At 39.4% G+C, this 27,540-nt stretch overlaps 2 protein-coding genes across 2 annotated transcripts in view; one reads left to right on the top strand and one right to left on the bottom strand.

Moving 5' to 3' along the window:
• Positions 1–27,540, bottom strand: part of tlx2 (T cell leukemia homeobox 2) — a 167,769-nt gene that overhangs the window by 101,722 nt on the left and 38,507 nt on the right. The gene's annotated exons all lie outside the window — the stretch shown is intronic.
• Positions 8,947–18,102, top strand: adad1 (adenosine deaminase domain containing 1 (testis-specific)). Its single transcript, XM_065958960.1, has 13 exons — positions 8,947–8,996; positions 9,635–9,825; positions 10,055–10,189; positions 10,326–10,496; positions 10,826–10,897; positions 11,581–11,706; positions 12,742–12,865; positions 13,098–13,265; positions 13,763–13,838; positions 13,941–14,097; positions 15,826–16,060; positions 16,948–17,080; positions 17,397–18,102. The coding sequence occupies exons 2-13, from the start codon at positions 9,654–9,656 to the stop codon at positions 17,508–17,510; spliced, it is 1,683 nt and encodes a 560-aa protein (XP_065815032.1). The 5' UTR covers positions 8,947–8,996; positions 9,635–9,653; the 3' UTR covers positions 17,511–18,102.

Raw genomic sequence — 27,540 nt, 5'->3', positions numbered from 1 at the left:
AGTATAGAGTAACGAAATGAGGTTTGGCATCTCACCAGAAGTGCAAATAAGCAGAAAGTGCAATAGTCTGTACTATGTACAGTAATTCTGTGCTATGTACAGTAATTGCAAAATTTACAGATGTAGCCAGAAAAAGTGAATTATTAGGTAAATCTGGATGGCTGGATTAATGGGATGCAATAAATATAAATAAATGCTATAAATAAGTAATGCTACAAAATAAGTGTGTTATCTATGTGTATGAGCTGGTTTCGTCTGATGCAGAATAGGCCTACACCTGTCTTTTTGTTGGTGCTTTTAAGATTGTTGATCAATAAATACTGCAAACATAATTAACGGTGGACATTCCCACCGTGAGTTGGAAATGACTTAAAATTCCCTCCAGTGGCACTTTTTGTTGTTAGATTGTCACTACACCCCCCCCTTCATACATGTGCCATTAGCTTGTCTGCTAGCAAGAGCTCTTAAACAATCAGACAGAGACTTATGGCTTGTGAATGGAGGATCTGTTTATTTCACTTAGAGCTGTTCTTTTATATGATAAATGGACTTGAAATGATATAGCACTTTTCTAGTCTTCTGACTACTCAAAGCACTTTTACACCGCAGGTCACACCTACACATTCACACATTCAAACAGTGGTTGCTATGTGAGACCATCAGAAGTAACTAATCCCATTCATTCAGTCATACACATTCATTTGCTGACGAAGCTGCAGGAGCAACTTGGGGTTAAGTGTCTTGCCTGAGGACACATCGGACATGTTGCTGCAGGAGCTGGGGATCAAACCCTCGACCTTCCGGTTGAGAGACGACCGACTCTACCAACTGAGCCACAACTGAGCCCCGATTATCATCCCCGTCCTTTTTTTGGGGCAATCAACCCACCAAGCAATCACAGCATGTCTACTAATCAGAATCAGAATCAGAAATACTTTATTAATCCCAGAGGGAAATTCGATCGTTACAGTTGCTGCAAAATATACAATATAGCAGAAGAAATATAGTAATAAAAACATTAATCAAATAGAATAGGAATGTAAGTAAGATATCAACAATAGGTACAAGAAATATTTACATGAATAAGAGTCAGATGGAATCTAACCACACATTATCAAGATTATTGCACTTTTTGTTTCAATATTGCACTTTGCTATCATGAGACATATTAGTCATGAAAATAAATAAAGATCATGAACATACAAATACAGCAGAGTTTGATTCAGGTGAGCCAGGTTGTGAAAATGTCACTCAATGTGGGTACTTACATGCACTCTCTTCAATCATTTTCTCGTGGGGTTGAATATTTTCCAAACTGGTGACAGGTTCCAGCAAGTAATTACTAACGTCAAATATTTCCAGAGCGGATGCTTTCACTTCCGAGTCACAATTGTCATTTTTCCGCGCAGAACAAAACAACCCCCGCAATGGACAACCTTTTCTCTGACACAATAACTGAACAATCCAAAGTGGAAAGATGAATATTTGTTGTGTCTATTTCTAGAACCGTGGGTACAGATTAACCAAGACCATCAGCCAAGAAATAACCAAACAGAAAAACAGAAAGTCACTGCTCCAGCTCATATCTATTCAATATTTTATTCCTAATTACTCGCTTACATTTTTTTTATTTATGGCACAATGCACAGAGACTTTCTGCCCACATCAAAAGCGAGCTTTAATAACAGGAAAACTGCATTGAGTCGTGTGCGATTGTTAAGGTCACACTCACGTGGAATGACTCATCTTTTTCCTTTGTCATAGCTGCTTATGGGAAGATTAACAGGAAGACGGAGAGTGCAAAGTCATTTCAGACTGTGTCCTTTCCCTTTTTCATGTGTGACTGATTAGAGGAGTCGATTTAAACTCCCTGCAGCGTGCGTGGGTGTACAATTTGTGCCTGTGGTGATCTCCACTTGTTGGGTGATCTACTTGTTCCATTTTGCCTTTTAGGCTCTCATTATTGCTAATCACAGTGTGTGTGTGTGTGTGTGTGTGTGTGTGTGTGTGGGGGGGGGGGGGGGGGGGAACACTGAGGCCAGGAGCATTTCAAAATGACCCTCTAACATACAAAAAAGTTTCGATTCTGACTGTTCTCTGCGAGCAAGCACGAGTGAAGCCCCTAACCACCGGCTGCCACCCCCTCACACCTGACTGCTCCAGTGTTATGCATAGTGTGGAACACAGCAATTATATGCTGAATAAATACAGTTAAAATGTCAAGCTTTGTGTTTGATTAAGTGTGACTTGTCCTGATCCTTGCCTCTCTGCTATAAGCTAAGTTGCTTTTGGACAATTTGTATTTTGCTGTGAGATTGATTTATCTTATTATCCTATAGCTCAGAATTTGAATGGCTAGTCTTTTGCAGACAATACAATATGTGTAACTTTAACTTACATTAGTGAGAATGCTGCTGCAGTAAGGAATAGGAACATATTCTGTCTCATCCCCATGTTGCCTCTCATCAGCGTGTGATGCTCAGTGCAATGAAAGGTTAACAGAGACAATGTTGAAAACTTGTTAAAGGGGATAGGCACTTTTACTTTCACTTTATTACATCTTGCTGCATTGATCAGACATTGAACCCTGAATAAGAATTACATATAAACCAATTGATTCCAAAAAGAAAATCTGAATGTTGCATTGCACACATACATCAGGGTTCTCAGTGGTTAAACACATCATGAGCTCAGTTTCAATGGAGCAACAATTATTTCACCACCTTTTTTTCTGGCTTCAAATGCAGCTTTTTATGATGTTCCATTTAAATGTATTTTTTTTAAATCAGCAGTGTCTGTCTTATCTGTCTTATCTTTAATTGTCTGAGACTACCTTTTTCAATCAAAGGTGGAGAGTGTAGAAAAACAGTAACACCATGTGAGGTGACATAAGCAAGAGCACATAGTGTGACATCCTGCCCTCTGTCTGCATTTGTTTGGCTTCCTGGTTTGGCAGACAGTAGGCGGAGTCAGGAAGGCCATTAGTCCAACTGGGTACACCTGAGTCCATCAGGAATCTGCTTATAAGTGGCCTCCAGTCTAACTTTTCTCCACTCTCTTTCTCTCAGGCCTTCACCAACTGGTTTGCTTTTGTTCGCGCTCTACAACACAACATGACACTCATCTATACATTGCATTCATGACTGATTTACCGAATTATGATTGTTTTAACTTTAGTTTGATAATAAATTAACTTTAAACCTTGTTTTATGTGTGATACCCTTCTTTTGTCACTTACTTCGAGCCAGTACGTGACAAATGGGGGCTCGTCCGGCCGTTTGGTTCCTGTCGTGCAACATCGTACATGTGTTAATTTGTTGCATGTTTGTGTTGATAAACTAGATCCAGGATTTACCCTGTGTGTTTATGACGAATGTTGGCTTATATGATCTATCAGATCTTGATGGTTCTTGTGCATCTACCTCTGGATTGTGTAGGTTGAATTTGTTTGTTAAAGGTCTGTTTTATGATTACAGTGGCATTGTTTTTTTTACCATCTTGGTGAGTAGATGTTGGGTGAAGTGTCTTGGGTGCTGTGATGTTGTTTTGAAGTGATCTCCCTGGTTAGTGAGGGAGTGGGCCAGCTGGGCTGATTTATTCGTCCTTCCAACGGTTCACTCATTTGTTATTTTCAAGGTAACCCTGGCATGTCAGGCCTGTTCACAGGTCTGATGTTAAGTCTTTAAAGTTGCCTCGAGCCCGGCACGCCTCAGAAGATAGTCAGGTTCAGTTAAAGTAGGCAGGTACCAGTGAGAATTGCTTTTTGATTACTGCACTCAGGAGCTTGTTTGTGCTGCTCACTTGTGGAAGATTTTGCAACTTCGGTCACATTTGATTGGTTCCTGAATTTTGGTTCATGTTTCTCAACCTAATTAAGTCTGTTAAAAATGCGGAACTTGGAATTGTTGTTTGCCTAACCCGTTGTCTTGATTAGGTTTTGTTTTCCACAAGGTCTAAAGTGCTTGTTTTTGGCACAGATGGAAGGATGTGTCCACATGAAATTGTTTGTTGGCTCTTTTTGTTTTCTAGTTCTTACAAGAGGAATAATTTGTTTGGTGGTTGGGAAAGGGTTGGTTTGAGTGACATCTGATGCAATTACAGTCTTGAGACCTTTGGCATTTTTGTGTTTTTCAAATAATAATAAAAAACATTCCTGATGGAAGAAATTTGACATTGAGTGATTTTGGCTAGATTTTCTTTGCATGATCAGGAAGCAGTTTCTAAGCTGGGGGCTGGGAATTTAGTCAGTGAGTGGTTACTCTGGATGTTAAGTGTTGCAACGTAAGGTCTGGCAGTTTTTGGTAAAAGGCGCTATAGTTTATGTTCTTCGGATTGGTTTGATGTGGTTTGTTTGTGTGACATGGTCCTCTTTGGGTTGACACATGTGTCTGTGGACACTTTGGTGGCTAGATAGCCTTTTGGTGCTTTTGGATAGAGTGACCTTGTTTTGTATAAGTGTCTTTAATTCCAGTTTCATTTGGATTTCGGTAACTGGAGTTTCGTGAAGGCAAGGCATTGTGAATGCTCGTCTAGCTGCAGACTGTTTGGTTGGACATTTGAAAGACATACTGTGTGAAAATATTTCATTGAATCATCAAAAAAAAAAAAAGATGACCACCACTGGTCTGGCCGTCTGCCATTATACAGAGTCCTGATGCACAGTAGGCGGACTCAGGAAGGTCATTGGTTCAACTGGGTACACCAGAGTTGTAAATGCTGTTTATAATGGCAGATGGCCAGACCGGTGGTGGTCATCTTTTTTTTTTTTTTGATGATTCAATGAAATATTTTCGCACAGTATGTCTTTCAAATGTCCAACCAAACAGTCTGCAGCTAGACGAGCATTCACAATGCCTTGCCTTCACGAAACTCCAGTTACCGAAATCCAAATGAAACTGGAATTAAAGACACTTATACACATGTTGGCACATGTGTCCACAGACACATGTGCCAACCCAAAGAGGACCATGCCACACAAACAAACCACATCCCATCCCATCCAACCAATCCGAAGAACATGAGCTATAGCGCCTTTTACCGAAAACTGCCAGACCTTAAGTTGCAACACTTAACATCCAGAGTAACCACTCACTGACTAAATTTCCAGCTCCCAGCTTAGAAACTGCTTCCTGATCATGCAAAAATAAAAACCTAACCAAAATCACTCAATGTCAAATTTCTTCCATCAGAAATATTGTATTTTTAATTATTATTTGAAAAAAAAGAACACTGCCACTGTAATCGTAAAGCAGATTTTTAACAAACAAATTCAACCTACACAATCCAGAGGAAGATGCACAAGAACCATCAAGATCTGATAGATCATATAAGCCAACATTCGTCATAAACGCACAGGGTAAATCCTGGATCTAGTTTATCAACACAAACATGCAACAAATTAACACATGTACGATGTTGCATGACAGGAACCAAACGGCCGGCCCCCATTTGTGTAAGTTAATCTAGGTGAAGGGGAATTCCTAACCTTTAAAACCAGTAACTTGCAGGACACACACACAGAGACTAAAGTTAAAGAAGAAAACGTCTCTGAAGTTTGTAGAGATCATCATATATAGTGAGGATGCAGACGAGTCTCTGTCGTCACAAATGTAGGTCTAAGAAGAAGAGGAAGTTGCCTGTGTGTGCTGACATACCACAGCATGTCATCAGATCACCGGGGGGGAAGGGAGGTGAAGCCCCCTTTCAATGACCTACTAAAGTTTACACAACTTAGACACTCAATGAACAAAGGAAATGCCTTTTTGATTAATTTTTACAGTTTTCTTTCTCTCTGTGTTTTATGTGTGTAAATTACAATGTTGTGAAGATTAATCATTATAGGTGATTCATACATATAGGCTATAATAAACCTGACAATTAGCAAAAACGCCCCCTGGTGGAAATGCATGCTGCATGTAAAAACCGAGCTCGAGCCATTTCTGTACATTTTTAAAGTCTTATTGAAAATGACTTAATCGTTGCCTGCAACTCAGATTTGATGAATATTTTCACTATGTGACTGAAATAAAAACAAAGCTGCAATTCATGATTGTGAATGTTGTCATGATTCAGATACATGTGATCTGAAAACAAGGTTTACGTAGATATGAAGTTTGACTCAAAGCAAAATGAAGCACAAGTGGCAAGCTCCGATGTTGAAAAATGAAAATGCAGAAAAAGCCAATAACTGCAGTTCCTCGAGTGTCCACTTGAGGCTGGCCTCCAAAAGACGCAGAAGTCACACACACACCCCATATTGAAATGCCAATTTGACAGCAGGAATAAAAATGTTTACGGCTTGATTCAGAAAATTATTTTGGTTGGAATAGCCCGTTTCTTTATCAGCACACATTGTAGGCAGGTTGAATTATTATTTTTTTTTTTACAAGTCATCAATTTTATTTTTAAGCGTTATTCATAGGCCTGACTCTTTGCCTGTTACTAGGTTGATGACCGACATCACCCCAGAAACTGAAACACAGACTACATCCATGTATATACAGTCTATTGATTCAGCATCGTACTTAAAAAAAATGCTATGAACACTTTGTTACTGCACTTTAAATGCAGACAAGGATGATATTTCTGGGCTCCACTGCCTCTGCTCAACATGAAGTCACACACTTTGTCTAAAAATAAACATACGGTGACATCGTCATAAAATAGTCACACCATATTGTCAGTATCTAGACCAGTTGTGAAAGGTTCACACACCCACATTGAGAAGCACCACGTGTGATATCTGTGATATATATCTGATATCGGTCATTCACTGTAAGAGAAAACAGTCATGCTAGCTGCTCGGTGAGGAATAAAAAAATGCTATCCTGCACAATAAAAAAAAATAATGTACAATTTTTACCACCAATATTTCTAAATTTGTTTATTCCCACAACAGGATAGTGAAGTATGACACAGGGCCAAATAAGGACGCTCAAGACTGGGGACTACCACTGTCCCTGGAGGTGGTTAAGGCATATATAACATAGCGCACAGCCACACTAACAGGCCTATCTAATCACTGGTGACACAAAAGAACAGTACAAACAAATACAACAGCCTTTGAATTATACAATTATCATAATTTATTGTAAGAAAGTCTAGAAGCAGAATACAAGTCATTTCCATACGGAGACTTGAATATCACAAAGTGGACATATCCAAAAATATATAAATAGACACAATTGTGTGCATCTTTATGTGTAAAGAGCAGCAGACACCTACAATGTTAGCTTCAAGTGCAAACTTACATTTTAAGTCATTTTGATTTCTCTGAATGATATGGTTGTATTTGAAACTAAACTATTTTTTTTGACATACTTTTAAAATATTAGGTAAAATATACAAATTTAAATGATTTAAAATTGTTATTAGTTTTTTTCTGAAGGCACTCGGGACCCCTGTCTTGGTTGCTGTAGACCCCTACTTTGGGAACCATGGCACAGGGTGATTGATATAAAAATAATAATAGTAATAATAATAATAATAATAATAATAATAATAATAATAATAACTTTATTTATATAGCACCTTTTAAAAACACAGGTTTACAAAGTGCTTTGACAAACAGCAAGAACAAACTAAACTGAACACAGAAGAACATAAACAACAGCAAGAACATAACAAATGCAAAATACTCAAAATAATTAAATACAATTCAACAGAAAAGAACCCATAGTGCACGATATCCAACAGACATATATAACCCGACCATCACAAGAACTATTATAAGAACCCAGGCAACACAAGAACCCAACAACACAAGAACCATCATAAGAACCATCAGGCAAAACAAGAACCCAACAACACGAGCTGAGACCAAGAGGACCAAAGATTTAAAAAGATGTAAGAAACTAAAAGAGCTAAAAGCAAATCAAAAGATAACAGCAATAAGAAGGTAAGAGCAGAAAAAGAAATAGAAACAAGTGATTAAATTATCAAAAAAAACTACAATATTGATGAAAATAAAAATAAATAAAAAAATATGACTTAGGCTACTTTTATCAACACCATTGCATATAATGGTATCATTAATTTTTTGCATGGATTTTTATGGCAACCAAGTTCATTCAAAACCACTCCTCATTCTGACTGTGGTGCTAAAAGAAAACTGAGATCAATTAAAATAGTTTACTCAATCCATCAACTGATGAGCGTAAGTTTGGGATCAATCGCTGTTGTAGTGGAAAAATACTATCTGCCTGTTGCCTTCGTTTGACCTTAGGATTAGGATGTTCGTGCGTCATTTAGCAATTAGAAACTGTTTCTCTGTATGGCCTTGGTCTGTACCTCCAACAGGAACACTCCTCAGGATCTGCATTGGGACAGCATGACCCTAAATCAGTGCCCTCCTGACAAAGGAGTTTCTGTTGGTGTTCCTCCGTACCAGGTGCCTTATAGAAAGAAGCTTGCATAGATAAATCACCAGGCAAACTAGCAGAAGGCGTAGTCACTAGGGCAAGCTGAAACCAATGACGATGTATCACTCATGTATATGCAAAAAACCTACACCCTGTGAAAGTATAAATATGCTCTGCAACCTGGACTGCCCCGGGAATCTTTGATGCACTTGTGACTGATGTTACTTTTGTAGCTGATTACCCCTTTTGCAAAATAACTTTTTACTAGTCGCAATAAAATACACAAAGACAAAAGACTTTGACTTGAGATCCTTCATTACCAACAGAAAAATCCACAACACTGTTTACTATCATCTTGTAATATCTCGACACACTACCTAATCGCCCCCCCCCAAAAGAAGTATCACCTTTTTTTCTGACAGTGTAGGTACTCTTCTTTTACAAACGATCTCTGCACGCCGTCAATCAGGGGATGACCGCGCAAGGTGAGACCTCAGCTCCGAGCATGTTTAAAACTAAATATAATAAAATATCACACAAATAGTAACGTTTTTAACATATATGTTTGTTTAAAATTCGAACCCACAGCATCCCACTGTGAATTTGAAGGAGAAGTAAGCAAGAATATCGTGTTTGGTAAGTTTTTAAATCATTTCAGGGGAGACTAAGCTAAAGCTAAAGCTAAATCTGTAGTTCATAACATCAGGAAAACAGAAAACGAAAGCTAATGTTAATTAAAACCGAGAAATAATGATGTTTGCATCTTACATCTTGCATAATGTTACATTTTGGTGCATGACCCTGCAGACTTAACAAAGTGGACGTCTTATTACTTATTAGGGGGAAATGGCGGAATACAAACGTAGCTTCCTTGGGATGTAGGTATTAAAGTCTCAGTAAAAGTAAATTCATTCAGGGCAGTAAAATGCAACATGCTAACATCACAGCATCCACGTTGATATGGCTTAAAACTTGTGAACCATCATGGAGAAGAACCCTCTTGCAAAAGCTGCAAAAGCTGCAAAAGCATCTTCAGCATCAGACTAATTCTCACTTTTTGCACTTTTTTTAAATATTCTAATGTGTAAATATTACATCCTGCTATGCATGAACTCACCTTGAGATTCTATCTGCACCTTTTTAGTTTAATAGTTTTGTATTTATTGAATTTTAATCATGCAGCTATTACAAACACATTTCCCATTAAGGAGGAATAAAGTGCTCTATTTATCAGTCAAGTGAAACATGGTGTAATATATTTTTTTATTTTGTAGTCCTGAAAGCTCTTCCAAGATGTTCCCAGCCGGTGGATCATTTCGAGGCTCTAGAGGAGCGTGTCTTGCACACATCCTCATGAAGAATTTGCCTGCAAGCCCAGGACTGACAAAATCACACGACCCTCCGGCTACCTCGAACGCTTCTGGCAGAGATGTCAACCACAATGTGACATGGAAAGGAAAAAATGGTGAATTGCATTATTGGATTTTGCTTGAATGAATCCCACCTTTACTCATCAGACATTTATGTCCCATCTCAAGTAATCATTCGGCTGAAAAACCCAAACCGTGGCTTGTGGTGATTTCTGATTCTTTATTTCTTCTGCAGGTCATTCATCATGAAGTCTATTTTTGATCGCCATCTTATCAGTTATCTAGAAATTATAAAATCTTTATTTCATTATTTCTCCAACAAAGGTTTTGATGACAAGTCGAAAATATCGCCCGAAACACTGATTGACAGATACAGGGACGGGGAAACAAACGCTATTTCTCTGATCCATCAACTCGCCCAGACTTTACAGTTTCATCTGGAAATAAGGGAGACCACAGGTAAACATCCTCTGCATATATCTGTGTCTGTTAGAAATAACCTTTCTATGCTATTTCAATCTTCTATCATGGATCTGTGTCGTCTGCAACACACATCCACAACCAGAGCTCTGACTTTGACTCTTGTTTTTCTCAGGTAACCTACCAGGATTTTATTTTGCCTTTTGTGTGGTGATCGACGGGGTCGAGTACAAGACTGGCATGGGGATCACCAAAAAGGAAGCTCGACTCAAAGCGGCGGTCCTCGCCCTGGAGGACTTCCTGCCCACCTTGGAAAGTCAAAGTTCTGTCCTCCCTGAGGCATCAGGTCAGGGTCTAGTGCTGACTCAAGTATCTTTTGTTTCCATACTAGACTCTGATTATTTCTTAAAGTTGACCAGAGTAGTTTCCTTGTTTTAATCTTAGAGTACCTGCTGTTATAATATGTTAGATTTTTTTTACAAACATACTCTGCACCCAAAAAGTAGTTATTTTCCAGACTATTGTTTTCGTAACCTAGCAACTTGCACCGTTGCTTCTTGCCCATGTGCAATTCCCTTCCCGTCCTATCTGAAAGGCCCTAAACGCTTAACTAGAGTGTGGTTTCTTAGGTGTGATGGCTTGGATCATCATGCTATGCTGTTTTCTTTTCCTCAGGTGTCCCTCCACCGCTGCCCGTCAAAGAGGAGCCCTCTGTGTCTGACTCTCTTCATTGTCGGGCTCTTCACGGTAATTCTTTTATTTCTGTATCATGGTAAACATTCATTTATGACAAAAATCTCAGTTTCTAAGCAACTTATCGTTAATATTAGAAATATCTCTTTTCCATTATTTTTATTTTTGTGCCTGGTTTGGATGCGGTCCTATCACCAGTCGGTTGCTGTAGAGCATTTGAAAGTTGTTCATTAACTTTCATTTAATAACAAAAGAAGAAGAAAGCCTCAGATTCAGGTGACACAACTGAAGTGTTTACAGACAGTCCAGATGTGTATTTTACTCTTGAGACTGTATAGATCAGTCTTCAAGTTAAAAGTACCTCAATCGTGATGCAAAATCTGTGCAATCTTTCGTGTATCTTACGTACAGTGTCGTTCAGCGTTTTTTAGCACTCAGCGTCCTGAGTGCTAAAACGTAAAGTCAGCTGTTTTGTGAAGGTGAAAATAGTTCAATTTTGGGAACACTGCTGCGCTCGTCGATGTCATTTGTTTGGAAGTTTTGTGAGAAAATGACCCTTCTTTTTACTTTATTACCTCAGAAAACTGAAGTCTAGATGAAGGACAAGTGTAAGAATTTTAATCTGTTAGGAAAGTCTGGACTAGGCGGTGCATCAGGAGGTGCAACACATGTTTCACATCTTTCTCATTAAGGTTGTGTTTTCTAATTTTCTCTTGGTTGTCCTCGTTGCTGTTTAGAAAGGAAGAACTCTGTGAACCAGCAGATCCCGCAGGCTGTCCGCGATCAACTCACTAAACTGATGAACAGCCACCCGGAGTTTTCTACCTGTGCTGGAACCACAGCAGCATTCATCATTCAGACCGGTAAGTAATCTCAAACAAGGAGAGATCTGTAGGGGTTTTTAGTGAACAATGCAGAAGTAGCAGACAGAGCAACAGCATCATGACAATATTTGTCTTTATATCAATGCTATGTTTAGTTAAACGGAATCACAATATCAACAAAAGAGTGGAGAACTCTTTTAATGCAGACGTTGCATGCACCGTGCAGCAGTCGCAGTATATAAACGTCACTCCCCCACTCCCATTGGCTCGAGGTGAATTCTCCGGTTAATGTCCTACTCGGTCTCACATGCTGCGGACAAAAAATACCAGTGGTCTCAAACTAACATTTGAATGACAACCAGCTTAGTAATTCTACGCACTGTGTGTGTTTTTTTCTGTCCCTTTGTCTTTCCACAAATGAAAGTGTTTATAGTATATGCCTAGGATTATTTTATCTCTATTGTAATTTCTTGATTTATTTAATTATTAAAGGCTTCATATGCAGATGTCGCCCTTTGAGCACCAGCATGAAACCAAAACAACTTGCGCTGCATTGTTGTGTTAGCATGCTAATGCTAGTGATCTTTATTATGCTGGTATCTTCACACTGCATGTAAATTTACCTGAAATGAGCGTGATCTAGAAACACAGTTAAGCAGTGAGTACAGTATGTTATTCTTCTTTTCTCTAGTCCCTCAATTAAACAACTTTTATACGTGAGGGGAGGAGTCAGCCGGCCGTCCAGGCGATGTAAACAAACTGAAGATAGGACTCTGAAAACTCTGAAAACATCACAGACAGTGGGACTCGGGTGTTACACCCATTGTAGACAGTCATGACTCACAGAGTTATTTTCAGAGGATAGACTTGATTTATATTATATTTAAGTGTGAATAATCACAGATAAAGACTTTAATGTAAACATGTTTGTTTTTTAACTTTTTGCTATTTTTGCTAATTATGCTTCTTTTTTTGAGCTGTTGTAACAAAGAAATTTCCCCCAATGGGGGGATCAATAAAGTTGATCTTTTATAAGCTGTTTTCCCCTCTGTTTCACCGCCTCTCTCCGTGTAGCCAGCGGATGTGAGGTGGTCGCTTTTGGCACCGGGAACTTCAATACCAAAGAGAGTGCTTCTTCCTGCGGACGCATAGTACACGATTCACATGCTGTGGTTACTGCAAGGAGATCACTTATGAGGTTAGTTTACCAACATTTTGCTGGCTTTAATTTGGAAAGCTATGTGTTTATTTATATTTCAGGAAATGTTATATTTGAATGTGTGAATTTGAGCTTTTCTGAAGATAGCTCATGCTCAACTGGATTCTCTTCAGCTAAAGTAGATTGTTTGAATTTTGTCAGATAGGTCTTAACCTCTTTAACAGGTCTGACACTACTTATACATGTGTGCACTTGATAACTGTTCTGGCAGGTTTCTGTACCGGCACCTGCTGATGTTCTTCAGCAAAACGGCCAATCTGACACAGAAGTCGTTGTTCCAGCAGAGCAGCAGCAGCGGCCTCCTGAGCCTTAGAAACGGCATCACCCTCCACCTCTATGTGAACCAGCTGCCTAAAGGTGCTGCTGTCCCCTCACAGCTGTGAGTGTTCGAGCATCGCCTTCTTCCATTAGTTAAGAGTTTTTTTTTTTTTTTTTTCAGTGAAGCAGATCTTGAAACTGACATTAAGCCCTGGCTCACACTGTGCGATTTTTTTTTCCCCCCGATTGTATAAAAGTCGGGGTGGCATGTCAGCTCACACTGTACGACTGAATGGTTTACAACGCCCGACCAGACCTTGAGATTGACGTGCTCACACTGTACGACCCGAGCAAAACTTGAGTCGGGAGAGACCCTGCGATTGTCGGGAAGGAAGAATCGGAGCTCAAATTGGCCCGATTATCCTGCAGGGTGAGCCAGGCTTTAGTCACAACATTAGAAACTTGCTCTTCTGCTTATTGCGTCATGCACTGAGGTTTCTGTGGCTGCTTATATTTACTGCCACATGAAGGCCAAATCTGGATAAAAGAGCTCGACTAATATCTGAAAATGCAAAGTTTAAAACGCTTTCCCTCTCTGCTCTGTGCTGCTGTCCTCAGGCGACTGAACCCGCTCTCCATTTCAGCATGGCAAGTCAACAACGAGATCAGCCTCCACCTGTCAGTGGAGGGCAAGGTGTGGTAGTCATTATGTCAACAGGACAGTGCAACTTTTCCCTCACGACTGCTGCTGCTGCTGCTGCATAATCACACATCGATTTGTTTTGTCTTTCAAAAGGTGTTCTCGGTTTTCTCGTCGGCCTTCGACCCAGCGGCTCCCAAGGTGGTCAGCATGTCTGCCACGGACAAGCTCACCCAGTGGCAGGTGCTCGGGTACCAGGGAGCCCTGCTCAGCCACTTTATCGAGCCTGTCTATGTTGAAAGCATCCTCATAGGCAAGTCCACAAGTCGAATGGAGCGCCTTTGTCAAGATTTGCTGACACATGCTGTCCTGGGAAAAAATGAGGCGAGGGTCACAGGAGGAAAACACAGGAGTTTTCTGACACCATGAATGTTTTTTCCTTCATGACCTATTCAGTATCAACAAACAATTTTAAGACCATACCAGCACACAAAACAGAGAATAAAGCTTCTTCATTATTTGGACTACACTCGCTCACTCGGTCGGGTGATGTAAACGTTGTCACGCCCTCCTCCTGCACACTTTATTTTTATTTTATTTTAGGGAATTCTTTTAATCGTGGCTCACACTGCAGGATAATTGGGTTTATTTGAGCTCCGATTCTTCCTTCCCGACAATCTCAGGGTCTCTCCCGACTCGAGGCGGCTCGGACCCGATTATCTGTTCAGATTATCTTGTAGTGTGAGCGGTACAAAGATCCAATCTTAACGTCCCCGATCTGCCCGGCGATCGTCGGGGCCGCCCCGATTTATTTCAAACATGTTTGATATTTAAGACACGCCCACTCACTCCTTATCAGCCGCAACATGATACAATGTTTGCCCCACACACACAAATACACACACACACTTGAGTCCCCACAGTTCGCCGAGTCGGGTGACGAGGCTTTTATAGGTTTGGTGACGTGGGGCTGCACTCCTACGTCATACTGTACGCCACACAGCCGTTAGAGTTTTTCAAACTGAAGGGCAGACACTCTGCACATTTCTAACACAATATTTCAAATTTCAATACTTTGTACTCAAATGTGGAGATTGGGACTTGGATTGATCCATAACACTACTTAATACTCAAATACAGAGGTTTATAGTTGAAGAAAGTGGTTTTAGGGTTTAGTTACTCTTTAAGTTTGATGGCTGCAACAAACTGCTCAAAGAGTTACAGTGTTCATGGGCACTTGCAGCCAGAAGTACTTGGGATCTGTCCACGCTCAAACAATTGTGCAATCCAACTCAAACATCTCGTGTGTGAAAGAGGGAAGGCCCTAAAAAAGCAACAAGCTTTCCAAGAATTTTAAAGTAGATGAGATCAGGACATGCAAACAGAGAAGGTTTACACTTTCTAAAGTAAAAGGTCCACCCTAAAAAAGGCCCATAGGTCATGCTGACTCAGAGCTGTTATGCTTGATGAGTTGAGCTATTTACATTTTGGGCAGACAAGTAGACAAATTCCCCACCAATGAAGTCACCGTCTGACAACAGAACCTTCAGAGCAGTTTGAAAATATCCTACTCAAGTTTCCAATCAGTTTCTCAAAAGATGAAGGCGTTAGATGTTTTTTTTTTTTTTTTTTTTTTTTCTTTTCTTTTCCTGTGACTTCTGTCCTCTACTCTGTTCAAAGTCATGATTAAAAAAAATAGGGGGAAATCCAAAATTTGTTGTTTTGCATGTGTGTGTCAGGAACAAAGTAAATGTTGCTGTCTGTTTGATGAAAGGCAGGGACTTCTTCATGGCAGTTTAAACTGAATATCTCAAATCCTGACTAATGCACATTGAAACAGAGAAAGGAAAAAGAAACAGTTGTTGAACTTGTTTGACAGAAAAAAAAGAGTCCTGCAGTCTGATTGGTCTAACTTGTGGTACCACATCCTATCATAGTGAAATGCAAATTCCTCTGATAAAACGAGATTGACCAGATAAGAGGCGCTTTCTAGAGACATAATGCATAATTTTCTAAAACACAAAATTCTGTGATCTTACAGGTGACAGTGGCTGCAGTGATATTCGCGGTATGGAGATCTCAGTGAACCAGCGTGTGGAGGGCATCACCCCCCAGCTGCCCATGTTCTACTGCATGATGAGGCCACAAATCAGCCTGGTGCCTTCTGTGGCTACAAACAGCCCCCACAGCAGCCAGTTGACCTACGGCATCAACTGGAGTGAGGGAGACAGCTCGCTGGAGGTGGTGGACGGCCTGGAGGGCAAAACAGTGGAGGAGTAAGGACGACTCTTAAATTTGCCACTGGGCCTCCGGGCCACTAGTTTTCAGAGATCACTGGTCACCAATTACAGTCACAAATTTACTCTTGAACCATTCTGATGCAAGATTGAATTACAACTTTTATTTAATTAATTGAGCTCTAATTATAAAAATATTGTGTATTTTTCTTATATTTATGTGCTCATGTTTATTCACCAAGAGTCTACTTAATCTGATATTAATATGAGGCAGTGATAGAGCTGGAATCTCTCCTTCTCTGTGAGAAACTCTTCATCCTTAGATCTTTACTTTAGGAGCTCTCGTAAGGGCTAAGCTGCTTTGTGAACTTTTATCTTTACCAGGATCTAGTCTTCAACTTTTAAGGGGAAATTTAGCTCCTTCAGCTGTCTGCCACTGTGGCTGAAACTTTTCTCTCGTGCAATCAACTGGCCCGGACTCTGTCAATCATTCATCCGGGCCAGTTATAATGTCGAGCCCTGAGCAGTCTGTGTATGTTTGATTTGGTGCTGTTCTCATTCTCAAATTGTTAAGATTTTTCTACGAAATTACTCATTATTTTACATTAAAAAAATCAGTCACATCGATGTAGAAAATACCTTGGGTCACTGCAAACGAAATTACAAATAAGAAATGTGTAAATGGATGGTGGCTGGTTTACAGTCCTTTTCAAAATAGACACATTGCAGCCTTTTAAAGCGTCTTAATACCGACCATAAGCTATACAAGGATCAACCAGAAGAAGTGTTCCTCACCCTGGCAAGTTGCCGTGTTAGTCGGCTGTGTAAAGATCCACTCTCTGTTAATTTCATGCTGTTTTGCTCGCTTTTTTTGTCTTTTGATTACACCAAAGCTGCGTCTTAACACTTGACCGTCTTTGTCGCAGATCTCCCTTTAAGAGCGGCTCTGCGCTGGCGAGCCGCCTGTGCAAAGCGGCGATGCTGCACCGCTTCAAGTTGGTGGCCAAAGAGGCGCAGAGGCAGGACCTGCTGGCCACAGGCTCCTACAGAGAAGCCAAGGTAACAAACCCACACACACCTCTGATAATGTTTGTATTACAGCTCAGACACGCTGTGTTGCATGTCTGTTTGAAGTTTCAAACACACAAGTGAATTAGTGTCTGCTTAAATCATAAAGCTTGCTTATGAGTTGTCCTTTCCTCAAAGATAACTTTGTTTTCCTTCTCATTGTGAGGCTGACTCTGAACTCCTTCCAACACAATTTGACAATCAAATTGTCTTTTTACTGACACTGCTGTGCGTTTGATTTATAGAAGTTCTCCGCAGCAATCACTGTTGTTCATCTTATTTTCTGTTGTTTGTTTTGTCGCTGCAGAAGATGGCCAAGCCTTACCAGGAGGCCAAGAACGTTTTGCGAGCGTACCTGTTGCAGCAAGGCTTTGGTTCCTGGCTGGCCAAGCTGTCGGTTAGTGAAAACTTCAGCATGTAAATAATAATCATTTTGGAGAGAGAAAAACAAGTTTCTGAGAGGCGCTTGTTTGTTTGTTTTTTTAAGTTTGTTGTGTTTTCTTAAGGGATTACCTCAATCCCTGTTCATGTTTAAAGAGTGGTTTTGGGGTTTGTGAACTTTAGTGTGGTCTGATTTTCAAAAGATAAATACAAATACTCTTAATATCTATCAAAAATATATATATTTATTAAGTACACAACTGGTTTTGTTGCCCATTACGTATCTCTTGTCCCCTCAGCTGACAGATTTATTTATACGGTACTCTGCTATATGTGTAGACTTAGTGTGTGATGCAGATGACCATGTAGTGTGTGTGGTCATATCTTTGGTATCATGCTTACACCTTATATTGCTGTGGGCTCTAAAGTTTGACAAGTTGGTTTTGTTCTAACTGTTCTTCCAAGGACTTGAGTTTTGGTCCCATCACAGTTACTGTTTTTGTTTCTTTTGTGCATGTGCATGTCCATCCTGGTCGATATATTATACAGTAATTTGATTGTGAAGTGCATGCTATTCGTCATAATCCACGACCGAGGCAATAATTTAAATCAATAAACTAAATCACTCCAAATTCTCCTGCTTATTCTGCTCCGGTCCCCGGCATCATAAAGTGCCTCTCGCTCACACCTGCTGAACACACACTCTCTCTCTCCTCACTCGCTCCCCCCACCCACACACATGCGCACTGAGCCTGAGCCTGAGCCTGTGTGTGTGTGTGTGTGTGTGTGTGTGTGTGTGTGTGTGTGTGTGTGTGTGTGTGTGTGTGTGTGTGTGTGTGTGTGTGTGTGTGTGTGTGTGTGTGTGTGTGTGTGTGTGTGTGTGTGTGTGTGTGTGTGTGTGTGTGTGTGTGTGTGTGTGTGTGTGTGTGTGTGTGTGTGTGTGTGTGTGTGTGTGTGTGTGTGTGTGTGTGTGTGTGTGTGTGTGTGTGTGTGTGTGTGTGTGTGTGTGTGTGTGTGTGTGTGTGTGTGTGGGGCAAACATTGTATCATGTTGTGGCTGATAACGGCGTGAAGGAGTGAGTGGGCGAAGGTGATCCTGCAGAGTGCAACTTTAGATAAGTAGTTGTTGATCTCTAAACACTGATGGCTTTCTTACTAAGGTAAACTTATATATTATTATACATTTAATGCCTGAAAATATCTGGTACTCCCATCTTTTTTTAGTAATAATAATAACTTTATTTAAATAGCACATTTTAAAAACACAGGTTTACAAAGTGCTTTGACAAACAGCAAAAACAAGAACAAACTAAACCAAACACAGAAGAACAGAAACAACAGCAAGAACAAACAAATGCAAAATGCTAAAAATAATTAAATACAATTCAACAGAAAAGAACCCAAAGTGCACGATACCCAACAGACATATATAACCCGACCATCACAAGAACCATCACAAGAACCATGATAAGAACCATCAAAAGAACCATCATAAGAACCATCACAAGAACCATGATAAGAACCATCAAAAGAACCCAGACAACACGAACTGAGATCAAGAGGAGCAAAGATTTAAAAAGATGTAAGAAACTGCAAGAGCTAAAAGCAAATCAAAAGATAACAGCGATAAGAAGATAAGAGCAGTAAAAGAAATAGAAACAAGTGGTTAAATGATCAAAATGCATTTTAATGCAATTTTGATGCATTTTAAAGAGATGTGGCTCTCTCTCATCCCTAGATTTTCATTGTTTTAATTGTGTTGTTTGTCCCCTCATTTAAACCTGTCGGACCCTCTTTGCTGTTGCAAACTGCTGATCTGCTTCATACACAAACAGGAAAGGCTTTGGTTTCCTGTGTATGCGATGCAGTGGTTCATTTACTTTCTTAATCGTTGAGCAGTCTTGTGAATGGAGTTCTGTGTTGTGTTTACTTCCTACACTGGTTCGGATAAGAGAAGGAATTACCCGTGCATTCAGGGAACTTGTGTCCAAGGGAGAAGTCTTTCAGCTCCAGGTTTCGTACTTATGTGTGTCCTTTTTTTTTTTTGCTTCTACATCATATGCAGTGCAGAGTGCGGCTGTAATATGCAATGCTGTTCAGCAAACCATGTGTGCATGTTAAACTGAATAGAAATACAGAAATGTTGTAATGAAATATAATGCAGATTAGTCTTATTTGCAATACTTAAACCGATGGGTTCTGCTTTGGGATGTGCAGATCATCAGAGTTGATGTTTGATGGTTATGTCTTTAATTTGTTTAATCTGCAAGAGTCACATTTAAAGTTGCAATGGGGGAATATCGAAGTCAGTGTAGTGATGGCCTTATGCATGTCAAACTATAATAATGCAGTGCTGTTTTTTTTCAGTGCAGCCTGTTAGTCGGCAAGATGTTGATAAACAAAAACGAGTAATTGACATTTAAAACAGCCAACTTTAAGAATCTGTATATTGTTCATTTCAGTATTCAATTGAAAATCCCAAATCAGAAAATTAAAATATGATTACTTCATTAATCTAAAATCCCCCAAATTATTTTTAAGCATTTAATTTGTCCTATTTGTTGAGACCTGACAGTTAACCCTTTCCTTCAATCAGCTATTCTAAAGTATTATTTTTTTTACAGTTAGACATCCACCTCAAAGTTGACTTTCTGTAAAATCCAATGACATTATTATTATCCAGTGAATTTGATGAGTAATAACATGCTCTCTTCTCTGGTATGTGTGTGTTGGACTAACACTGCGCTGTGGCTTGTAGCTGTTTTTACATAGTGCCACTTAAAGGCTTTATGTGTGATTTTTCACACTTAAATATAATAGAAATCAAGTATATCCTCTGAAAATAACTCTGTGAGTCATGACTGTCTACAATGGGTGTAACACCCGAGTCCCACTGTCTGTGATGTTTTCAGAGTTTTCAGAGTCCTATCTTCAGTTTGTTTACATCGCCAGGACGTAGTGGTGGGCGATATAACGATCTTAGATCGTGAAGGATTTTAATGTGCTGACGATCTGCCAAAGCAGGGAGATCGCAGAACCGGGCTAATGTGTTTATTCTATCATGCTGCAGTTTATGCTCCGACACAGACGCGTCTCCCCTCCCCGTCTGCTCCACAGCGGCGAAAACGAAAAACGAAACTTAAGAGTAGTCCGCAAAAAGAACTCCGTCTCGGTTATATGCAAATGTTCTGATATTTTTCCAAACCGACACGGCGTGAGCAACAGTTAACTTAGCTGCATAGTTTGCACAGTTAAGTTTACATCTCGGATAGCGACACAAGAAACCGTTTATCGAGCCAGAGAGACGTGAGCAGTCTGCAGAGAGTCAGACAGAGAGGAGCTCAGACAGACAGTCAGTGGAGATATAACCCCGGTGTTTCAAATGTTGCTGTCGGTGTTTTCTGCTCTCTCTCAGTTTTTAAAAGTTACTTATCAAGCTTCTCCACCCGAAGCTCACCTGTTGTGAATTTATAGGGATTAGGCTAAACGACGTTACACATTGTGTGCAGCATGCAGGTGAGAGTGAGTAACCATGGTGACTGTCTGTCTGTCAATCAATGATGTCCCGCCCCCTCTATGGCTAAAACTCTTCTTTCATTAAAACTTACTTTGATCATTTGTCACAGATTGAACACATTCTGTATTATGTTTGATTATATACAAACAAAACTAAAGTTAGTCCACTTGCGTCATAAAAAACAACAAAGGCTGCAGAGCCTGTTTGAAGCTCCAGCTGGAGGAACTCTGCAGGTCTAAAATAGAACAGAAACACAAAAACTCAAAGTCTACATGTTTTCAAATGAATGCATCACTGTGTGAAAATGTTCCTGATGAACAAAAAAAGGACACATTACTAAATAATAATTTCAAAGTGGTGCATAAATATTGATCAAATCGAGGAAAAGACGTTTCTGGTGCTAAAAATGTTCTGGGTGAGACCTCCAGGACTTAAACAAAAAAACAACCGAAGTGCAGAATTTGTTTTTAAGCATTTAATTTGTCCTATTTGTTGAGACCTGACAGTTAACCCTTTCCTTCAATCAGCTATTCTAAAGGTTTCTTTTTTTAAAGGGCAGATGTCCAACATTAGACATTCCACCTCAAAGTTGACTTTCTGTAAAATCCAAAGACATTATTATCCAGTGAATTTGATGAGTAATAACATGCTCACTTCTCTTGTATTTGTGTGTTGGACTAGCACTGCACTGTGGCTTGTAGCTGTTTTTACATGGTGTCATTTAAAATGTAAAGTTTGATGACATGAATGTTTCTAATATTTTTTTTTTTTTTTTTTTCCTAGGGACCCACTGCCCTGTATCTTTTAGATGTTTCCCTCATCCAACACTCCTAAATCAAATAATCAGCTCATCAAGAAGCCTGATAACGACTATTTGAATGAGACGTTTTGGAAGAGGAGAACATCTGAAACATGCAGGGCAGCGTGTCCCCCAGGACCAGGATTGAGAAACACTTAGGCCTCCTAGATCTTGAATTGAAAGTTACGACAAAACAGAAAAAGAACCCCAACCTCTTTTTTATTTTTTTTATTTTTTAATTCAGCATCAGCCGCTGAGGTGATATAATAATAATAATAACTTTATTTATATAGCACCTTTTAAAAACACAGGTTTACAAAGTGCTTTGACAAACAGCAAGAACAAAGCAAACTAAACACAGAAAAACATTAACAACAGTAAGAATATAACAGATGCAAAATACCAAAAATAATTAAAAACAATTCAACAGAAAAGAACCCAAAGTGCACGATACACAACCAGACATATATAACCCAACCATCATAAGAACCATCATAAGAACCCAGGAACACAAGAACCCAACAACATGAGCTGAGACCAAGAGGACCAAAGATTTAAAAAGATGTAAGAAACTAAGAGATAAAAGCAAATAAAAAGCAATGAGAAGGTAAGCGCAGTAAAAGAAATAAAAACAAGTGGTTAAAGGATCAAAAAACCCAAAACTATAATATTAATAAAAATAAAAATTAACTATAAATACGAAACATAAATAGACAAAGTAAGTAAGATAAGAAATTACCAAGTTAAAACACAAGAGGAGATTAAGATATGAGCATAAATACGAGATAAGACCATAAATAAAAGACAGTAAGAAGTAGAAGAAGATAAAAAATAGTAAAACCAGTAAGAGAAGACATTAAGAAGACGACATCACATAAAAGCAAGTCTGTAAAAGTATGTTTTAAGAAGGGATTTAAAAGAATTGAGGGAGTCTGCGAGTCTTATCTCCTCAGGGAGGTCGTTCCAAAGTCGAGGGGCCCTGACTGAAAAGGCCCGGTCACCTTTAGTTTTAAGTCTCGACTTTGGAACGACCAGGAGGCTCCCACCCGAGGATCTAAGACTGCGGGCTGGCTCATATGGTGTCAGTAACTCTGTTATATAGCTTGGAGCCAGCCCCGTCCGTGCTTTAAAAGTAATGAGTAAAATCTTAAAATCGATTCTAGAACGTACAGGAAGCCAGTGTAATGAAGCTAAAATTGGAGTGATGTGATGTCGTCTGTTACAACCAGTAAGAAGCCTAGCTGCTGCATTTTGGACCAGCTGGAGGCGAGACAGTGACTTATTTGTGATTCCGGAAAAGAGGGAGTTACAGTCGTCAAGTCGGGAGAAGATGAGGGCGTGGATGATCTTTTCAAGGTCTTGTTGGGTTAGGATTGTTTTAATTTTGGAGATGGTGCGTAGATGGAAGAAGCTTGATCGGACAACTGTTTTGATATGGGATTCAAAGGTGAGATTGCAATCGAATGTTACTCCTAGATTTCTGGCGGTGGGTTGGACATTGGTGAATAAGGGACCGAGGCTGCTCTTTGAGATATGAGTGGTGTTTGGCGGGTTGAATACTATGATTTCAGATTTAGAATTGTTCAGTTGGAGAAAGTTTTGTGCCATCCAGCAGTTGATATCGCTTAGGCAGTTTCTGACAGCAGCTAGGCTCCTAGGGTCCTCAGGTCTCAAAGGAAGGTATATCTGTGTGTCGTCTGCGTAGCAGTGAAAGGAGACATTGTGGCGTTCAATTATTTGGCCAAGAGGCAGCATATAAATGGAGAATAAGGTCTGTGATACTCGTAGTTGTAGAGATAAACAGGATGTGCAACTCTCTTTGATGTGGTCACAGTGAAAATGTTTGACTCTTGAGCTGATAGAAGCTTGCGGGCCCTGTGCTGAGGTGTTGTGCAGGAAGATGGTTACTTTGTACTACGCTCTTGTGACACTTGAGCTGAATTGAGAACTGCATGACCCTGCTCGATCGCTTCTCAGCAGAAATCCTGTAAAGCTATGAGAAAGTGACACAGGGTGCACAGTAGCTTCCTCCATGATATGTGGTAAGGCCAAAAACACTCTTAAAAAAAACAAGATCTAGGCAAGGCAAGTTTATTTATGTCGCACATTTCAACAGCAAGGCAATTCAAAGTGTTTCACACAAGACATCAAAAAGCATCATGACAGAGGAAAGAAAAGAAACATTAAAATAGAAAATTTAAAAAATCGCTGAAATGATTAAATCTGAAAATCTTACATTAATTGAAGTAAAAATGTAAAAAGAGTTCAAAGTTACAGTGCAGAGTAAAAGTTTAGAATATTATTAAAGCTGTTTAATGAAAGGAAGCTGTAAACAGGTGTGTCTTCAATCTCCATTTAAAAGAGCTGAGAGTTTCAGTAGACCAGCAGTTTTCTGGGAGTTTGTTCCAGATATAGGGAGCATAGAAACTGATCTTATGTCACATTTTTTCATGAATCAAGCTTTTTTGATCCTCGTAGGTGAAAGCTTTGTATTATGTTTTAGTGTTGTCTAGCGATGGGTATCATGAGGACTTTATCAAAACCAGTATCGGTACTGATTCTGTCATGAAGCCTGATGTAGCTGGACATTTTGCTACGACTGTTAGACCAGAATAATGTGTTGGAAGACATTTGTTTACTGTAATTTCAAAGGTTAAAAGCATTTTTATTCCCGTCGCATTTCTGCAAACAGGTTATCCTGCTGGGACGGTCTTCTTATTTGTCACAAATGACCGCTTGAAGTAGCCAGGAACACATTCAGTTTTCAGGGTCAAAGTTTGTCTGTCCTATAATCTTGCGAAGGCTAAATCTGTGCTCATCCTGGAGGACATTGTATGGTCCGTAATCTTGCCCATGTCGATTATTTTGATTATTGTCAGGGCAGAGTCACATGACGACAAGTCTTATCCGCGACATTTTGGACACATTTTCAAGTCAAGTCACATTTATTTATAAAGCACATTTAGAAACAGCAGCAGCTGACCAAAGTGCTGTACAATGCATCAAAGAAACAGTTTACAGGGGATTACAACATACACAAAATAACATACGATAAAATAAACAGGAGAGATAATGAAAGCAATAACTGGGATCTGAAAGAACCGTCTGTTCAGGACCAGAGGACTCAAATGCTAAAATATAATAAATATGTCTTTAGAAGGGACTTACAAAAAGTCAGTAGAGGATGCAGACCTGATGGGAAGAGGGAGGCTGTTCCATAGTTTTGGGGCTTTAACTGAAAAAGCACGCAGCATTTTGTCTTTAGGGAAGACGACACAGAACAAAAAGAAGTCAAATGTAAACACTGTGGAAAAACTGTTTGCACGAAATGCAAGCTATTTATTTTCTGCTGTTTTAAAGAAGTTAATTTCTACTTTACAACTAAATCGTTTTCATTTCAAGTGATGCTTTGACTTCAGTTTGAAATATTCAATAAATAACCTCAAAATAGTTAATCAGATATTCACTCTGTCATTAGAAAACAGATCCCAGCTTTAATAGTTGAGCATATTTACAGTAGAGATGTTTACAAGTCAGTGAACCCTGAGGGCAAAAAACAAATAATCGTTCATTAATCGTAATCGAGGTCAAAGGTTCAATTATTTGTGATCATGATTGGAGGTCGTATCGCTCACCCCTCACTTACTGGTACCTTATACTATCCAGTGTTTCCCCTACCATTATATTAGGGGGGTAAACCTAGGGGAAACACTGCTATCTGTTCATACACACACAGTTTTGTGAAAGTCAATCTTTGCATTATTTTAAGACTAATAGATACTCATAAATATTTTTATTCTACAAACACCACTTAGATGTGAAGCTAACTGGTTGCCAGAGCCAACTAATATGAGGTCAGATACGATAAGATAATCCTTTATTTATCCCACAATGGGGAAATTTACATTGTTACAGCAGCAAAGAGCAAAGATTGCAAACAAAAAGTGAACACAGTACAATTTAAATAAATTAAAAATTAAAAATGTACAAAAATATAGATAGATACCACATTATAGATTTAAAAAAGATAGATAGGTGAGACTTCATATTCTGTAATAATACAGTAAAACGAGCTTTTTCTGCATTATAGTAAGACCTAAAAATGGACAATTATCATGTTTAACCAATTTAAAAAAAGCCAACACATTCAGGTTCCTGTGGCTTTAAAACCAGCCAACAGTAAAGATTACTTTTGATGCCATGGGACTTTTTACACATGCTCTGTTTGTTCCTCCAATGACGGAGCATTGAACGGACAGAAACTTCCTTCAGACAGTTTCCAAGATTAATACCCCTTAAACACTCATGAAATTGCATCCTGGTCTACCTCAATGTTGGTTAGAATAATCAAGCTGCCAGAGTGTACACCAGTGTCTGTACTTCTTAGGTTCATAGAAAACCAGACCTTTTTGATATTTGATGAATTCTGCAGAAAAATTAAAAACAGAAGCTAAATCCAAACTTGTGTTGCTCTCTCCAACTTTCTACTAAAAGCTTGTTTGATGTTCTAAAAGGCGACAGACAAACTCTTTCATGTAGCATTTATTAAGTTATAACTGAGGTCCATGTGAGGCAAATTAAATACAATATATATTAATAGATATTCAGAAGCTTTCCCGGAGCTTATACAAATACACTCTCAAACACCTGAGAACTTTTTAAATATATTTCACAGCACTTTCTTGTTAAAATTATATGAAACAACACTCAAGGATATATAATAACAATGTAGTACAAATAAAATAACTTTTAGAATAAATAGGCAGCCCTTATCGCTGTGAATGAAAATAATTTAGAGCAGTGTTTAAAACCGTAAAACATAGACATGAAATCACTCGATCCAGCATGTGTAGATGTTTCATGAAGTCCTCGATACACACCGATTACATGCTTGAAAAGTTCTTCTTCCTCGATCAGTCGGTGGAGATTTCATCACATGGTAGACAATTGTTTTTTTTTTTGTAGCGTGTGGTAGCTTCTGCTGTGTTTCTTCGTTCACCCTCATGTTGAAGCTCTGGCACGAGGTCGTTTTTTTTTTTTTTTTACGTCGAGTACACATTTTGCAACTGGAGTAAGGCTTCCACCTGGTTCAGAAACGGGCCAAAGGGAGTCTGAGGCCATCCTTCGCAGGCGCATTCACTGGAGTTTGTCAGCGCCTAGAGAGAATCAGATAAGACGGGGAAGTGAAACTGAGTCAAACTTTTTGTTTCTTAGACTATTTAATCATCTTACACATTGTGGTTTCAAAGTTACACTTACATGTCCGTCTGACGTCCGCTCTTCGATGGTCTCCATGAAGAATTCAATCGCCTGGTCGATGTCCTCGTTGGTGTCCTCACACTCCTGCCTTACTGTTCCATTTAGCTCCCTCATGACGCAGTCCAGCGCTGTAGTAATGCATCGTTCCTGTTTGTGTGTGAGAGAGAGAGAGAGAGAGAGAGAGAGAGAGAGAGAGAGAGACGTTTTTTAAAACCTCCTTTTTGCTCGCTACGCTTTGAGGCAGACTTGCGGCTGCACACGGAGAAGTCAGCACATAGTCACAGATGTGTGAGGTGTCGACACCTGGCAAGCCCATTTCCTGTACTAGAGAACCTTCACATGTGGTTTATCGAAAGCTCAACTCTAAAATTTTGGGCTTCTTTGATGCTGGGTGAGGTGACTCGATATTACTTTTTACTAAGTTGTTAAAAGTGCATCAAAATTATCACATTTTCATCGTGTTGCTGAATCTCTTTAAGAATGCACCAAAACTTAA

Source organism: Labrus bergylta, chromosome 9 (genome assembly GCF_963930695.1).
Source record: "Labrus bergylta chromosome 9, fLabBer1.1, whole genome shotgun sequence".
Classification (NCBI taxonomy): Eukaryota; Metazoa; Chordata; class Actinopteri; order Labriformes; family Labridae; genus Labrus; species Labrus bergylta.
The sequence above is the reverse complement of the archived record's forward strand: the minus strand, read 5'-3'. Positions and strand labels throughout refer to the sequence as shown.

Excerpts from the sequence above, each read along its gene's own strand:
- adad1 (XM_065958960.1), top strand. The coding sequence starts at position 9,654 with ATGTTCCCAGCCGGTGGATCATTTCGAGGCTCTAGAGGAGCGTGTCTT. Across the intron at positions 13,839-13,940 it reads ACCTGTCAGTGGAGGGCAAG|GTGTTCTCGGTTTTCTCGTC; the intron begins GTGTGGTAGTCA and ends GTCTTTCAAAAG. Across the intron at positions 17,081-17,396 it reads GCTCCTACAGAGAAGCCAAG|AAGATGGCCAAGCCTTACCA; the intron begins GTAACAAACCCA and ends TTGTCGCTGCAG.